The sequence below is a fragment of the Copadichromis virginalis genome, linkage group LG16, assembly GCF_057382275.1.
Source record: "Copadichromis virginalis isolate Kocher_CV1m ecotype Utaka linkage group LG16, C_Virginalis_male_GT1.1, whole genome shotgun sequence".
NCBI lineage: Eukaryota > Metazoa > Chordata > Actinopteri > Cichliformes > Cichlidae > Copadichromis > Copadichromis virginalis.
The window spans coordinates 38,787,297-38,803,179 of NC_140633.1; the positions used below are offsets into that span (position 1 = coordinate 38,787,297).

General features: G+C 43.0%; 2 protein-coding genes across 3 annotated transcripts in view; both read left to right on the plus strand.

Annotated features, from left to right (window-relative positions):
- Nucleotides 1–4,910, plus strand: part of ptpn4a (protein tyrosine phosphatase non-receptor type 4a) — a 70,167-nt gene extending 65,257 nt beyond the window's left edge. Inside the window, exons 25-27 of the mRNA XM_085434737.1 lie at nucleotides 33–181; nucleotides 608–743; nucleotides 825–4,910. Of these exons, the coding sequence (XP_085290863.1) occupies nucleotides 33–181; nucleotides 608–743; nucleotides 825–1,205 (666 nt within the window). The 3' untranslated portion in view covers nucleotides 1,206–4,910. The remainder of the gene's footprint in view (nucleotides 1–32; nucleotides 182–607; nucleotides 744–824) is intronic.
- A 1,556-nt stretch (nucleotides 4,911–6,466) lies between these two features.
- The window catches only part of epb41l5 (erythrocyte membrane protein band 4.1 like 5), a 35,998-nt gene continuing 26,581 nt past the window's right edge, over nucleotides 6,467–15,883 (plus strand). For both annotated transcript variants that reach the window (XM_085434738.1, XM_085434740.1), the window contains exons 1-2: nucleotides 6,467–6,673; nucleotides 7,877–8,088. In XM_085434738.1, the coding sequence (XP_085290864.1) occupies nucleotides 7,909–8,088 (180 nt within the window). In that variant the 5' untranslated portion in view covers nucleotides 6,467–6,673; nucleotides 7,877–7,908. The remainder of the gene's footprint in view (nucleotides 6,674–7,876; nucleotides 8,089–15,883) is intronic.

The window sequence follows — 15,883 nt, forward strand, 5'->3', positions numbered from 1 at the left end:
GTGCGTGTGTGTGTGTGTGTGTGTGTGTTCAGAGCGAGCAAAAGAGGGAAATCACTCAGATTCAGTACGTGGCTTGGCCCGACCACGGCGTTCCCGACGACTCCACTGATTTCCTGGACTTTGTGGCTCTCGTACGGACCAAACGGGCTGGACAGGACCAGCCAATGGTGGTGCACTGCAGGTACGGCCATTCTGTGTGAACCATGTGACCATGGCGAGCCAAAGATTACAGGATAAAAGTTAACCTGTCTGAGCTGGAAACGATGGATGTAGTGAAACGAGTGACTCTTCCAAACAGGTTTACTTCCAAGAAAAGTTCCAGTTTCCGTTACCAGAAAATGATTTCTCTCCTTTCCCAGGTCTCAAATGTTTGAACACCTCTCACCTGCTCCTCATTACTTCCTTCAGGGCAATTTGTTATACCTTAAGTCCCGCCTCCTTCACAGCGTGGGCAGTACCGTGACAATATAGCGCACAAATGATATCCATAAAGTCTCAGAATTGTTGGAATTTAGCTTATTTGCTCCTTACAGAGATTTTTGTTACTTCGTTAAATAATTAGTGTGTGTTATTAACAATCAAATGATCTTTCTTGATTTTTTTCCAGCGCTGGGATTGGTCGGACGGGCGTTCTGATCACCATGGAGACGGCGCTGTGTCTGATGGAGTGCGGTCAGCCGGTGTATCCTCTAGAAATTGTCAAGACCATGAGAGATCAGCGGGCCATGATGATACAGACACCTGTGCGTACGCAGCACCGTCCGCTTGCTCTCCGACGCTGTAAACTTTAAAAGCTTAAACTCTGCCTCCGCTTTTCTTTTCAGAGCCAGTACCGCTTCGTGTGCGAGGCCATCCTCAAGGTCTACGAGGAAGACCTGTTCAAGCCGCTGAAGACGGCCCTCTACCAGCAGAGAGAGAAGGCGGCTGACGAGAAGGAGGAGCGGAAAGAGCAGCAGAAAGCGGGAGAGGAGCGAGACGAGGCGGCGACGGCAGAGAAAGGGGAGGCGGCCAAGGTGGAGATGCTGGAAGAAGAGCTGGACGGAGAGGATGACGACGAAGTCGAGGTGCTGGATGTGGGAGAAGTGACAGAAGAGGGGGAGGAAGAAGAAGAAGAGGAGGAGGAGGAAGTGGAGGAGCCGAGCGTCGCCAGTGCCACCAGCGTGACGAGCGAGACCAGCGCGAACCCCGATCCCGCTAACCCGTGACGTGGGTGGGCGGGGCTCACCGGGAGGAGGCCGGACGAGAGAACAAAAGCACTGTTGCACTTTAAGCTGACAAAAAATGAAACGAACAGACAAACTGACATGAAAACCTTTGGACGTGATGAGTTAAAAAACCCAGCTGTGTCGAACAGGTACCTTTAGGGGGAGTTAATGTTCAGGGTAACGAAAAGAAGAATCAAAGAATGAACGAGATGATAAAACGTGGATGGGGAGTTGCTGTAGTGCCATAAGTACGAAGGGGAAGGGCGGCCACTGTGGATGGAAAGCCTCCCCTCCGCTCTCTCTCTTATTATTTTAGTTTTTTTAAATCCCAAAGGGTTGCCCTGTCCCCTTCGGAGTGAGTCTGCCAGACGGACCTGCCTTTTTTTTTTTTTAGTGTCCTTTTAGCAGATAAAGAGAAAAACCTTATCTTTTGTTCCTCAGAGTATTTATTGTGTTTTAGTTTGTGTCAAACCCTGTCCACTGAACAAAAAAACGCTGTATGTTTTGTTTGTACAAGTCTAGAGCTTCATGCTTTCCTGATTAAATCTTAGGTAGTAAAGTAGTGTGATTCCTCTTCTTCGAACTACTTCATTATTTCTTTTGATTTTTGTGGTTTGGGGGGCAAAAACAACAACAGTGATTTAATTTATTGTACTTGCTTTGATCTTTCTCGTCTCGCCTCTCGTTCGGCGCTGGGGGGAGTTTGGTACTCGATCCTTCTGTGAGCGGTGTGTTTGAGCCCACAGACGCACACGTGGACGTTGTTTGGCGGGGTTTTTGATCCTCGTCACCACAGCTCCCGTCCGCTTTCGCTCACTTTCACGCTCCTGCATCGATTCGCTTCTCGCTAAAAACCGCGGTGTCCTCGAGCCGGACAGCGTCCCTCCGACCAGAGGGGCGCACCGTGGATTAGGATTAATGTGGAGCCTGAAGTCTTCATCGTGGCAAAGATGGTTTCTTTTAACCGAGCTGGATCCCGCCGGGCGGTACCTTCTGCTGAACCCGGTCCGAGCAGGTCATGTCAGTGTTTTGGCTTAAAATCATCAGGAAGCGCCACATTTTCCTCACTGTCTACCTGAAAACGCCATTCATGTTTTATATATGCAACCTGTAGAGCCCAGTTACAGATGTGAAGCTACAGCAACATAAACTCTGCTGCAATGAATTTGAATGTGTTCATTTGGTGATTAAGGTTTTTTTTAATTACACTGCGGGAAGTGAAGACGATTAGAAAATTCTTCAGGAATGTTCGATTGGCCACGAAATGAAAGTGATTCCCACGTCTCCTGCAGTATCCTCTCACGTTTCACACCTCTAATCTCTGGCCACATCAAATTCTTAATCAAATATAGTCATTTGAGTTAATTGGTCCATTTCATTTTGCAAAAGAAGAGTCAGACTATATGTCTGTATGCTTTATGTGCGCCTGAAGCAGAGATCCTGGAGAAAGAAAGCCTGGATATGTTGACCTTGCTTCCTCAGGCTGGAAATACTGGTCTTCTTTATGCAACTCAGATAGTTCTTGCTTTCTTTGCACAGGTCTTTAATGTTTAAAGGAACAGGTAGAGGGTCAGACATCTGTGGGTGAAAGCTGCTACAAGTTTTGTGCAATCAGTATTGTTTTTCACCCCCACAGCGTTTGCACAATAGTAGCAAACTTTAATCGCTCCCTCCATCGATCTCCCCGCGTTTAGTCTTTTTGTTTTTTCAGCCCAGACCGGAGCAAACCCGGGTACATGCTGACAGTCCAGGTGGAAGTGTGGTTACTCTGAGCAGTCACGCGATTCAGCGTTAACCTGAGAAAAACTCGCTGTGAGAGGTCTGACAGCAGCCTGTGCGTGAGAGTTGTTTACAGAAGCAGCACAAACACAACATTCAGCCGATATTTCCCTTTTTGTTGGTTCTCTTTTCCCTAAACGATACCTCATCTTTGTAAGACATGTTTAGATTATAAGTGAGACTAAACAATTTTCGTATTTTCATTTCACAGAACCCAGGTAGTCGGTTTTATTTGTAAAACCCGGTGATGCTGCTGCGCTCGAGTGTGGCGATGAGTTTCATCTCGGCTCTCGCAGCGGATTCTGCTGGAAACAAATACCGCTGTGTGTGTGTGTGTGTGTGTGTGTGTGAGAAAAATACGAATGTGTGTTTTCGGTTTTCGTCCTCCGTTACCTCTCCCTCTCTGTTCCTCAGCCATCTCTAACATGTACTTTGGCAGCTGTCTGCTCTCAGCCTGCTTGCCTGTAAACTGGAATGAAAGGTTGAGCCGTGAAGCCGCAGACCTGCTCGAACCTGATCTCAAGTTTCTGGAAAAAACAAGACAAAAGAAACAAAATAAGAAATAGAAAGGGAGCCTTCCTGAAGTGTGGTTTAAAAAAGAAACTGGTTGAATCTTCGCCTGTGAAACAATTCACTTTGTGCTCATGCCTCCTTTTCAAACAGCTGAATCATCCTTGTAGAGGTGGGATTAAGAAGAGCCTGGAAACTGCTTTCCTCTTCACTCTTTTCTTTCTTCCCTCCTCCTCCTTAATCTCTCCCGTGTTGCATCCCTCTCCCAAAATTGGCCTAACACACTTCAGTCATTTCTGCAGAGCCCACGCAACATCCACAGTTCTCTCCTCATTGTTTTCCCCAGCTGCCTCTCTTTTTGGATCATTATACATGGATCCCACTCTCTGCACGGCCTGGAGGCGAGTGACACATCCGTGCAGAATACCGTGGGTACAGTATCAAACAGCCTGTTTTCCACAGAAGGACAAACTGAGGCTAGTCATGGGAGGGCCGGCGATTTTTTTTAACTTTTGCTTTTATTGACAAACGCGCCGCAGGCCCACATCTGTGAGTGTGCACTCTGGAAGAAGTGAAGCTTTTGTTTTTGGCAGCAGAATTAAAAGTGCCACCAAAAAAAAATACAAAAAACTCGTCATGAGACGAGAAAACGTGCGGTGAGAGGTCGATGACGGAGGATTCGAGCCGTCTGTGTTCGACGTGTTTTTGTTGACACGTAATCGGTACTGTCTGTGTATCCAAGGTTACTGAGCTGAAGTAGTGTGGAGGGGCGCGGGGAGGGCTCGGGGTGTATTTTTGTAAAGATAACGAAGAAGAGACAGCACTTTGTAGAAGGCTGATTGGCGGGTAGTCCTACTGAGAGAGAAAGATGAGGCATAAAGCATTGTTCAGATGTTCTTCTTTTTAATTTATCTTTTTTAAATTTTGTTTGAAAATAAGACACCTGTAGGGATCAAGAATAAAAAAGAACTAACTACACAGTGCCACTTGCTAATTTTGTGTAAATAGTACTAGAACATGTAAATATAATGTTGTATATGAAAAAAAAACTTTAAAATAAAAGGGAAAATCATTTGTGAGCAGAAAGATTTTGTTTCTATTTTTATTTTTTTCTCTCCTTTGGATGATTCAAATGTGACACAAATGGTGTGTATTTCAACAATGCCCTTTCCAACTTTTTTTTTCTTTCTCATTTTATTTGAAAGGTAATCTATAACAGCGAGTGTTATATATAATGAACCACAACGTCATGAGAAATGTTTTACCGTATTATACCCTTGGTTAACTTCTACCTGTGTCATAAAATCCTTTGTCCTCAGTTGCTTGTTCCTCTCTGGTATCTTGGTTTTTACAGTGCTTTGGACATGTCTATAAGCTTGATTATGAACAATTAAAGCTTGTCTGTCAAAGCATGGAGACGTGGCTTCGGATCACCTTGCTTTTCCACACTGTAAAAGTGAGGTTGGGCAACGTTAGAGCGACTGGAGGCTGAAGATCTCGACTAGAATTATTTGGTGCCGTTTTAAGCGTAGAGTGAAGCCATCAGTCACACAAGGGAGACACAGTGCTGATGCTGTTAGTTGTAGCTGGAGAAAATGATGTTGGACCCCAAATGCACACAGTGTTAATATAGATAGACTTTCTGGGGTATAGCACCTGCCTCCATCTCCTCCTATCCCAGCATCCTCCTCTGTCACACCAACCCTCTGCATGTCCTCTTTCACTACATCCACAAATCTTCTCTGAGGTCTTTCTCTCTTCCTCCTGCCTGGCAGCTCCATCTTCATCATCCTTTGTCCAACATATCCACTGTCCCTCCTCTGCACGTGCCCTGACCATCTGTACTCATTTCTTATCCAACAGAAGGTCTTAGCATCTTCATCTTTGCCTCCTCGCCTGCATCACTGCCGATCTCGCTGCTTTCTCTTTCACTCTCGCTGCCACCAATCCACTTCTGTCACTCACAGTTTTCTGGGGTATAAAAATCTGTTTGGGTTCCAGATGCAAACATGTGGTCAGTGTGCTGCATTAGGATGCAGTGCAGCAGTGCATGTGCACAATTTCAAAGGCACACATGGTGCATATGCACTTAGTTTAGTGATATTCACCCATTTTTAATGTGCAGGGGAATCGGATTTGAGTGGCAAAGCTGTAAAACTTTGAACATTAATGTGCAAAAATCTGAAGACAGCTGAATCTTTTCAGATCTTAATCACAATAATATAGAAATGAATCAGGATAAGGCATTGTTTTAGCATTTTAAAGGCCTTTTGACAGAAGTCTGCCTGTGTACCTGGCCACAAAACCTCAAAGATGGGCTAAATTTAAAGGCACAGCTGTATTCATATGTGCAGGAAACAAAACTCTAATTTCAAATGAAACGGCATCAGTTTCTCAGAGGAGATGTTTGCTTTCCAAGTGCCTCTTTAGGTCTAGGGGCCAAGAAAGTTAAACCTATTTACTTCCAGAGTAATTTCTCGTGATAGTTTTCTTTTTCTTAAAAAGGTCATTTCCCGTTTTTCCACAGCGTTCATTACTTTCTGTCTAGATATAGTAGTAATGTTTGGGCACACCAATTCCCTTAAATGAACCAGCAGTTCCTACAGCAACCAGTAGGGGGTGCTGCTGTTAAACAGTGGCCATACTTTATAATTCGAGTTCAGAAAAATTAAATGAGTGGTTAAATCCTTAAGCGCTGCAGCTTTCCAAAAGCATGCAAGCTGTTGCGAGTTACACGTTTACACATATTTGATTTTACGTGTACCAGCTCAGCAGCCCCTTTCTCTTCTCTCATAAATAAATGAAGTAGAAACTGAAATAAAGTAAATATAAATTGCAAAGAAAATGACCGCTTAATGACTTTTTTTGTTTGTTCGTTCGTTCCAAGTGAGTAGAAAAGTTTAAAAAAAGAAAAGGTGTGTCGCTTTAAAAATGCTAATCGAGTCCCTTTCTTCGGGATTTGTCGTGACGTCACTTCCTGAGGAGCGCTTGCCTCCTACTTTTTGTTGGGACCTGGGAGAGAAAATTATCCCGCAGAGGCACCGAGGCGGAATAAAACAAGGAAAAGGAAGATTAGAAAACCAGAAGTCACAAAGTGCGGAAATGTCCGAGGCTTCTGTTTAGCCGACTGCGATGCAGGCGGGCGTCCTTTCACCGTGAATTCCCGCGAGGAGGTTTTTGTAAGTAGCCCATCATTCAGACGTCCTCGGATCCACAAGTGTCTGCTGGAGCAAGTGTACGTCGGCTCTGGGCGCTAAACGCGGCGTTCGTTTTGCTGTGCGGGGCGCGCCTGCCCGGTCGGAGTCGTACTTCTTAAGCGCGTTGGTGGCTAACGGTTAGCCCGCGCGATATAACGAACGCACACCTGTTGCTTTTGCTTACACCAGGTACTTGGGGCCTTAACTGGGTAAGGTTACCGATAAAGCTAGGGCTAATTTGATTAATGTTGATCCAATGGATTTTTTAAAATTATTTTAGGTCTGTTTCGGACTTTTTTTTTTTTTAGGAACTTTGGTTTACCGGGTGACCTGAAGTCACAGGAAAAAATAAAAAATATTAAAAATACGCACACTTAAGGTCGATTACCGTTAGCAGCTGTTTCAGACCAAGTTAAAACGTAAACTCTAACTTTGTTTTGTCGTGTTTAACGTTACTTTGCCTTCTTGATGTCAAATAACATCGCACATATTTATTTTCTAGATTTATTGTTATATTAAAAAAAAGCCTTATCGATGAAATCCTCCCATCAGTCTTTATAATCTATTTGGGGATTCTGTTAGATGGAAAGAAAATCATCTGTTTGACACCAGGTACACGGTTACCTGCCGTCAGTAATTACAGCCCCACCTTATCAGTTCTGTTTTCTTGACTAAATGAGCAGCATAACTTCATACAAAGTGACATAAGCTGTATTTGAATATCAGATTTTTGACAGCTTAGCATAAAATGTGTCACCTGTGCAGCTGTACACCCTAACCAGAGGACACACCTGTTCAGTCACAGCTAAAAACCACTCAGGAGGCATCCTAGTCAGATGTCTGAAACACCTCAGCTGACTCCTTTCAGGTTGGAAGAGCAGTCATTCTACTTTGAGCTCCTCCCAACCCTGAAGTGACAGAGTTCCTCACCCGATCTCTACGGGAGAGCCCAAGCACCGTTCAGAGGAAGCTCATTTCCACTGATTCTACCTGCCATCTCATTCTTTCAACAGCTACTGGAAGTTGTGGCCATAGGGTGAGGTGTACGAACGTAGGTTGAGAGTGGGCACGCCACCGTGGTTAGGCTGGCGGCCATGGCTCGACTACAGACCAACTGCACACAAAACTAATACATTTTTACCTTAATTATTAAAAAAAAAAAATCTATACACTCTTTGATTTCAGGTGCGTACAGGTGCCCTTCCTCTCCCCCCGTCATGTTAAGTTTCCTGCGCAGGACGCTGGGGCGACGCTCCATCCGGAAACATGCAGAGAAAGCCCGGCTACGAGAAGCCCAGCGGGCCACAACGCACATCCCTGCAGCTGGGGATGCAACGTCTATCATCACCTGCCGTGTGTCTCTGCTGGATGGGACAGATGTCAGTGTTGATTTACCGGTAAGGAGTTTTTAAAGATACTTCCCATTGTGCCAGGAAAAGTCTGTCAGCTCCACATCGCACTCTTTTATAATTATGATCCTCATTAGAGCCTTTACGTCTTAGAGAATTTCGCTCGCTCTGCGCTCAGTCTTCTGTGAAACTATCAGAAACTGGTGGATGTTAAGTTTTGGGAACATATGCAGGCCTTCTCTGGGCTCCAGACCGGCTCCCAGTTTGTGGACTAGTTCAGGTACAGAGTCCTGATTTGTTCATGCAGGTTCCTGTTATTTCTGACCTTTATGATCAATAAAAATATGGTTTAAAAAAAACAAAAAAAATTATGCACCAATGCAAATCCTTACAAAGTAATTAACAACTTAACTGTTTAGATACAGGAAAACTTTCTGCTCTGCTACATGTGCTGCATACAGTGCTGAGTATATTATAAAACAGACTGAGAGCTACTCTGCTGGACAAACTATAATATAACACCATTTCTAAATTACCAAAAGTATATTTTCCTGCATTATTCTTCAGGGATGAGGAAAACTGGCAGCTTACAAGAGAAAATAGACAAATTTCCTGGGGGAAAAGAGCAAATTTACCAAAAAAAGAACTCTGAAAATAAGTGGTCCTATTATTATTAATTTTTTTAATTAAGTCAAGTAATATTTAATTTTTGATATTGAGTCGTATAGAAATTCATAAAACTTTGATCTTCTCGGATTATTGACTCATAAGAAATATTAGAAACAATGTTATAAAACCAACCAACTTTTACAGATGTGACAGAACAAAATAAAACTGTCCTGAACTAACAACACTGGTCACTATGTTGTTGTACACTGTTGAAGATAAGTGTGCGTCTGTGATAGGACAGATATTTAGGTTGATATCAGCGCTCTAAAAATGTACTTAGCAAGGCTGAATAGCACGTTACAAAAATAAAGAATGACCCATTAACCAGCGCGCATGTGAGAGAGTCTTGTTTTTGGACGCGTCCTTGTTAATAATAGCATCTGAGTGAATCATTCTTTGTGACTAATTGCCTTCAGATGGGCTCTTGACATAAACGGTGTTCTTATGTGGTTATGAGCTGGAAAGTGAAAGCAGTGTACCAGTGACCACAGTGTGCCTGTGTCAGTGGAGCAGTCCTGTTAATCCTATGAAGCGCGTGCTCTCGTGCTCCTGATCACCTGTAATTCCATGATCCTCTCTGGAGAACACACTCGGTCACATGACATGCTGGTCACCACTCCAGAACTCACTCCTCCCCTTTTTTCTCTTTATTCGTTTCACTTTATTGCCTCACAGACGAGCGCCTTGCTGCACAGTGATAGTGATTGCACTTCTAGGACAGTTTCCCCCTCGTGTGATTATTATTTTCCTGTCACTTCATGTTCTTCCTCCCGTGAGCCAAAACTCCAGTGAAGCCAGAAGCTTATCTTGAAAGCTGTCTTGTATAAATTCCAAGGAAAATGTGCTCGGGAGAAATCCTCCTCACTGTTACTGCCTGATTTCGCTCTCCCCGTTGTAGATGTTGTGGCTCAAACTGCCTGCTGCCAGCAGCAGTGCAGACCTCATTACAGGAATTTCTCATTTGCGAGCAGGAATGTGTTTTACTCAGCATATCTCACAGGTGATGTCACACATCTGAGCCCGTCCTCAGCCTGACCTGCCAAATCCTTAACGTGTAATCCCTCCTACCAGCTCAGTATTGTGCACATGAAGAGAGAGTGCCATTGTTTTCTTACTCGGTCCCTTAGAGGAATGTTATCTGCTTGGACGCGCTCTCTTGGCCTCTTGTTTCTGCTGGGGAATTGATGATTACAGGAATGTTACTACTCCAGCCTGTGCTTGCATTCATACATCTAGAAACTCAGACGTTTGGTGTGTGTGGAAAGCTTCTACAAATGCATTCCAGCAGGACCTTTTTCTTTATGTTGGGACTCTTTGTTTTTCCCCTCCCCAAGATATGCTTGTATGTAGCTTCTGCAAACACTCCCACCTTATCTTGGCGCACTCTCAATGATTGGGCAGCAGCAGACACACACTTGTTAACAGCCTTACTCAGTACTCTCCTCACTCGTTTAACTTCAGTTTGCAGTTACGATAATGTCCCCAGTTAGCTGAAATAGTTGTTTTTCAAAACAAGCAGCTCAATCTTGGTCTTGTTTGACTGTCAAACTTTTCTCCAGAAGGCGTTTGACTCGTGCTGTGTTCTTCTTGAACATCCTAATCCCTTTCCTGTCATCTGAGGGTGATTGTTTGGGTCTTCCTCCAGACTTTGTGGTCACACATCCAAATAAACTTGTAGTTAAGTGCAGTTGTTTGAACTGATGATCGTGGAATCTGCAGTTGTGCAGAAATGGCTTCAAGGGATCTTCCCAATGTGTAAATGCACAATTCTCATCCTTAGATTTTAGGCTACGTTCACTCTGCAGGTCTTGATGCTCAATTCAGATTTTTTTATTTTTTTGTCTGCTTGTTCACACTACAAATAAAATGCGACAGCAAACGCGCTCTAGTGTGAACGCTCAAAGCGGCGCATGCGCAAAAGAAGACGTCACACACAACGCGCTCAGTTTAGACCCAGAACAACAGTTTGACTGATGCACCTTAATATAAAGACTTGTTTTGGACTTTACGTTTCCCAATTTTGCTTTAAGTTATAAAGTTATTTTGTTATTTACATTTGGCCTAATAATGACCCTTGTTGCTGTTTTAGAGGAGCGCTGCTTCAAAGGATAGCTGCAGATTATACAGTACAAAGAAAATGTTCACGTTTCTCTAGAGCTGGGCGATATGAGATTTTTTCATATCACGATATGTTTTTTTCATTTCAGGCGATAACGATATCTATCACGATATAAGCCAAATAACTATATTTGTAAGATTTAAATGTGCCGTTGCTCACAAGTAAAATGTGAAATAATCAGCAGCTTGTTTTTATTTAAATATTTATTTCCCATAATAAGTTCAACAGGGTAGATGTACTTAAGGAACATGAGACTTTTTCAGATAAATAAAGGCAAATATTGCAAACTACACAAAAGGCAGCCGCTAAAGCGTTTAAGTTTCAAAATAGAACAAACAAAACAGACTAAATTGTCAATTCCACTTAGAAACAAAATATTAATTCTAAAAATAAATCTTAGTTTGTTTTACAGAAGAACAGACAAAACTGACTAACTTTTGTCAATATCAAATAAACTGAGAACTAAAAGGAAATTCTCAATCTCTCCTTGTTGTATAGCTGAGCTTTTCAAACAGTTTTAACAGTTACTTTAGTCTGACAAAAGCCGAATGACGAATTAGCGCTTCCAGTCAGAGACTGAGGCTACGTCCACACGTACACGGGTATTTTTGAAAACGGAGATTTTCCGTTTTCGTTTTAAAAAATAATCCCGTCCACACGTAAAGGCAGAAATGAAGGCAAACGCTGCTATGAACATGCCAAAGCAGCAGGTGGCGCTAGATTCCTAACCGTGCAGAAATATTGGCCAATCAGAAGTCTAGAAGCCTCGGTGGGAAAAAGTAAACAAAGCTGGGGCATAGAAGCAGAACCGAGTCGTATGTGTGGAGGGACAGTAACTGTGTGTATATGTAAGCATTTAAACACTGCAGAGAGTAGAATTAACAGTATTGTAGAAATTCATTTCACCGAAACAATAACGTGGCGCACAGTGTGACGCATGCACCAGTTTATTGTATTTCCAGACTTGCTTTCGGCACAATTTACAGTGCACGCTACTCTGTTTTTTGTCAGACTTGAAATAGCCGAAATACCTTCACACTACGGAACTTCTATGGCTCTTCCGTTCGACAATCTCTCCGGCGTTGGAAGCATCATCTGTTTTCTCTTCGGTCACGCTCGGTTGATTTTTCTAGTCGGCACACTCATTTCCTCCATTACCCGCTGGCTGCTTCCCAAACAAACACACGTGCGGCTTGGCACTTGTGCCGTACGTTACAAGTCACGCGACGTGACGCTGCGGCTGTGATTGGTTCGGCTCTGCGCTACTTAATTTGGATTGGCTGATTTTTTATTTATTTATTTTTTTTTAAGAGGACAAGAGCGGCGAGCTCTATCGCGATAGCTTAATTTCTCTATCGAGTAAAAGTTATATCGCGATACATATCGTTATCGTTCTATCGCCCAGCTCTACGTTTCTCCAACGTCGTCTTCTCAACAGTTTCACTGGATGGACAGGAAGCGTTCACGATGCCTTCTCCGGCGCTGATAGTTGGCGTCTGTCTTGTGTCAGTGACGTAAAAGATGGATTTAATGCGACCTGACCATCAAACAGCAGCCGCTTTATAAAACATCAGATATGTATCGGATTCAGGACCACATACGAAAGTGGCCCAGATCGGATTTGAAAATACCGGATTTATGCCGTTCAAACTGTCATAGCATGATCGGATATGGGTCAGAAAAGTTGGATTTGAAGCGCTTTCGCCTGCAGTGTGAACGTAGCCTTAGAGTTCCTTAGACTTTCCTGTTGTTCGGGAAGGTCCAAGGTCAATCTAATGACCACACTCATCGGATTGGTCAGTCCAGTAAGTGCTGTCAAACAAATCCTCTTCATTATGTTGACAAAGAGAAGCTGCCAGTTGTCGTCAGTCACAATATTAACTTCTCATCAACTTAAAAACACTGTAGAAAGTTCAGCACTGCTTATTAATATACATTATTGTGGAATACAGAAAAATAAAAATCTTTGTGTTTTGTTTATTTAAGATGTATGCTGTACAATAATTTCACCCAGAGAATGAACAGTTAAAAGAAATGATTGTAGCCTCTGTAAACGTCTGGTCACAGCTGTAGTGGATGACTCTGGCAGCTTTGCTAGCAATCCAGCTTAGCCTTCTGTGGTACTCGTGACACAGATCTGCTGATGATTAATTTTCAGAGTCAATTTTTTTTTTTTAATCATCAATTTTTATCATTGAAGTTGGAACATTTGTTTACAAAGCAAGCACAGACGCAGGCTATCAGTGTGTTAGTCCCAGCAGTCTTTTCTTTCGTGTCTGCTTCATATCTCATCCTGCTTTAATTAGATGTCATAGACGTCTCCCCTCTGTGCTCTGTCAGTGGTCCTGCCCTTCACTACTTTAAAGCCTGCCTAGTGTAGAGCAGTACCTGTTGACAGATGCTGAGGTGCTGCTGAAACTGGGGGTCTTTCTGATAACCTCATAATAAGCTGTGTCTCACCGGTGGGTTTGTCACTACAAAGTTATGCAGTTTTTCTCAGTGTAGTCATCAGAAAGATTAGTAAAGATTTGGAATAACAGGGATTTTCCAATTAATCAGTTTGAGACACAGTCTGTGTTACCTTCTGTGACTGAACTCGAGTCCTGTGATTTTTGATCATTTGGATCACACAAATATCCGCTACGTTGGAGCTCATTACTCCCCAATAAAATTAAAAATAATTTCATTACAGTGCTGGTAATTTTATTTTGACTCTGACTAAAGCCTCGTTGGGGGATGCCCAATGTACTGTGTATGAAAAACTGAATAATAATGAAAGTTACTAAGAATACAAAAGTGTATTTTAAGGGGTTACGGAAGCACAATTAAAACGTTGTGATGTTCAGAGAGGACCTTTTTGTATTTGCCAGAAGCTCTGTGTGTGTGTGTGTGTGTGTGTGTGTGTGTGTGTGTGTGAATGCATGCAGAGTTTATTTATCAGTTTTAATTTGACGAGATCAAGATGAAAGAGAATTTTCCCGCCTTGCAGCAGAGCCCTACTGGGAAGTGTTGGCACAATGTTTAGTTAAAAGAACTTAAAGAAAACTTGTTTCCTGTCGCTTTGGGAAGCCTTGATGGTTTGGAGAGGCTGTTGTTTTCCTTTGTTGTTCTATGCTGCCAGCAGCACAGGGAGCTGGACTTTCATTATATTTCATACCAACAGTGTGAGCGCACAGAGTGAAGCAGAGCGAGGTTTAGGAGCAAACGCTTCAGCTTTCAGCCTCCAGATGTCTGCGTTTCAGACACTGTTAATAATACGCATGTTACACAGTTCAAGATTCGTTTCTGGAGTTTTATGGTTCAGTAAAACTTAAGTTCTGAAATGAATCGAGATCTGAAATTGGGAATTTAGCACCAGGAGGTGTTGTGTAAGCGCTAAAAATTAACCATGTTGTTGGTGTTGTAACTTTAATGGTTAACTTAAGAAGTGGCTGAATCACAGACAGTTTTTCACTTTGGAGTTTTTACTCTCAAAGAGGAGAACTTTACACTCATAAGCACACGTGCTCAGAAAGTGTTGGCCGTCTTTGGATCTACCATCATCACATTCTCAATGATGAAGTCTAACAAACCCAGATAAACAAACTCTCCCAGTGACCGCACTGAACCTGACTTTCATGCACTTAAAGCCCAAAACAGACCAGATTTCTCTCACTGAGTGAGAACTAAAAGGGAAGTAGCTGAAGTAAGTAACAAGAAGCAAGACAGCAATAGCACTTTGTATTAAAAAAGCCTTTGAAATTTTACAAAGCATGCACGTGCACACAACAGTCCCAGTTTGTCATGTGGACTCTTGGGGAAAATGAACTGCCCGCCCTGCTGCAGAGGCCTCATTAACAGAACCTGCAGCTGCCCTTTTAACCACTCGGTCAGCTTTCAGGTTTGTGTGACAGGAGTGTTGGTTAGCTGTTGTTGCTCTCTGCATTTATACTGTGCCGGCCATCGAAGCAGCAGCTCCGCTGCCTCCTGGCCCTCTCTTCGTCCCGGTCTGCCTTTGCAGACTTCTCACAGTGAAGGCTCTATGGTAGAGTCTAAAGCTGACCAATTTTGCTATAATTGAGCAGCCCTACTTCACAGCTGAGGATAATAATGACAGAAGACCTTTGGACAAAGAGCGGGCTGGATTGTAAACGGCTTCATCACTCATAATCGTATGATTTTACGATGCTTGTAAATGAACGTTTATATTAGAAAACTAGCAAAAAATCCCTTCTTTGCATCTCTAATTTTAATCTGCTCTGTATTTCACTCACAGCTGTTTGTAAGAGGCTCTCTGTGCTCCTGCTGTCAAGTGTCTGTGCGTCACACATTCATTTGCATTGTATAAAACAGTGATTTTTTTTTTTTTTTAACATTTTGAGCTTAAGGTGTAACAAAGGGAAACCAAAAATAAAGCTAAACCTGTATTCATATTAGTCCCTTCTTCTCCTCTCTGCTAGCGTATGCCCTCCATGCATCACCTTAACGTGGCTTTAGGTTCAGACCCAGTCCTCCTTTGAAGTTCTCTACATCTCTCTCATGGTGGTGTTTCAGTGTCGGTCTAGTTTGCTTGGTGACATATTCGCATCCCAAGTCAGACTTAAGCTAAAGCAGACTAACATTTCTACCACCTGAGCAGTGTGGATTGGCTCAGTGGACAGAGGTGCCCTTCGACTCACAGTAAAAAAAAAAATCTCAGATCACTATAGTGTGTTTTAACACATCAACTGGGAACCAGTGGTATAAACATCTGGCACCAGGTGTCAGCTTAGACATACAGAAACTTAGGAAATGCTGTGTGTCCCTTCTCAATGCTTCCTGGTTTCCTTTATTCTTGTGAGACGTCCGAGTGGCTGGAAATACACCCTGAATAGGATCCACACCTCACAGGTTTACCATCTCTGGTTCTTATATGTAAGACCACCCCAGGCCAAAGGATCCTTCCCTTTTGGACGTTTATTCCCTTCTGTTTTGTTTACACCACTGCCACCAGTTACCCCACCCTATCACCTACACTGACCTTCTTTTGTGTGTAGCACCAGAGAAAAGGTCAAGCCCATGGATGCTTTTTGAATG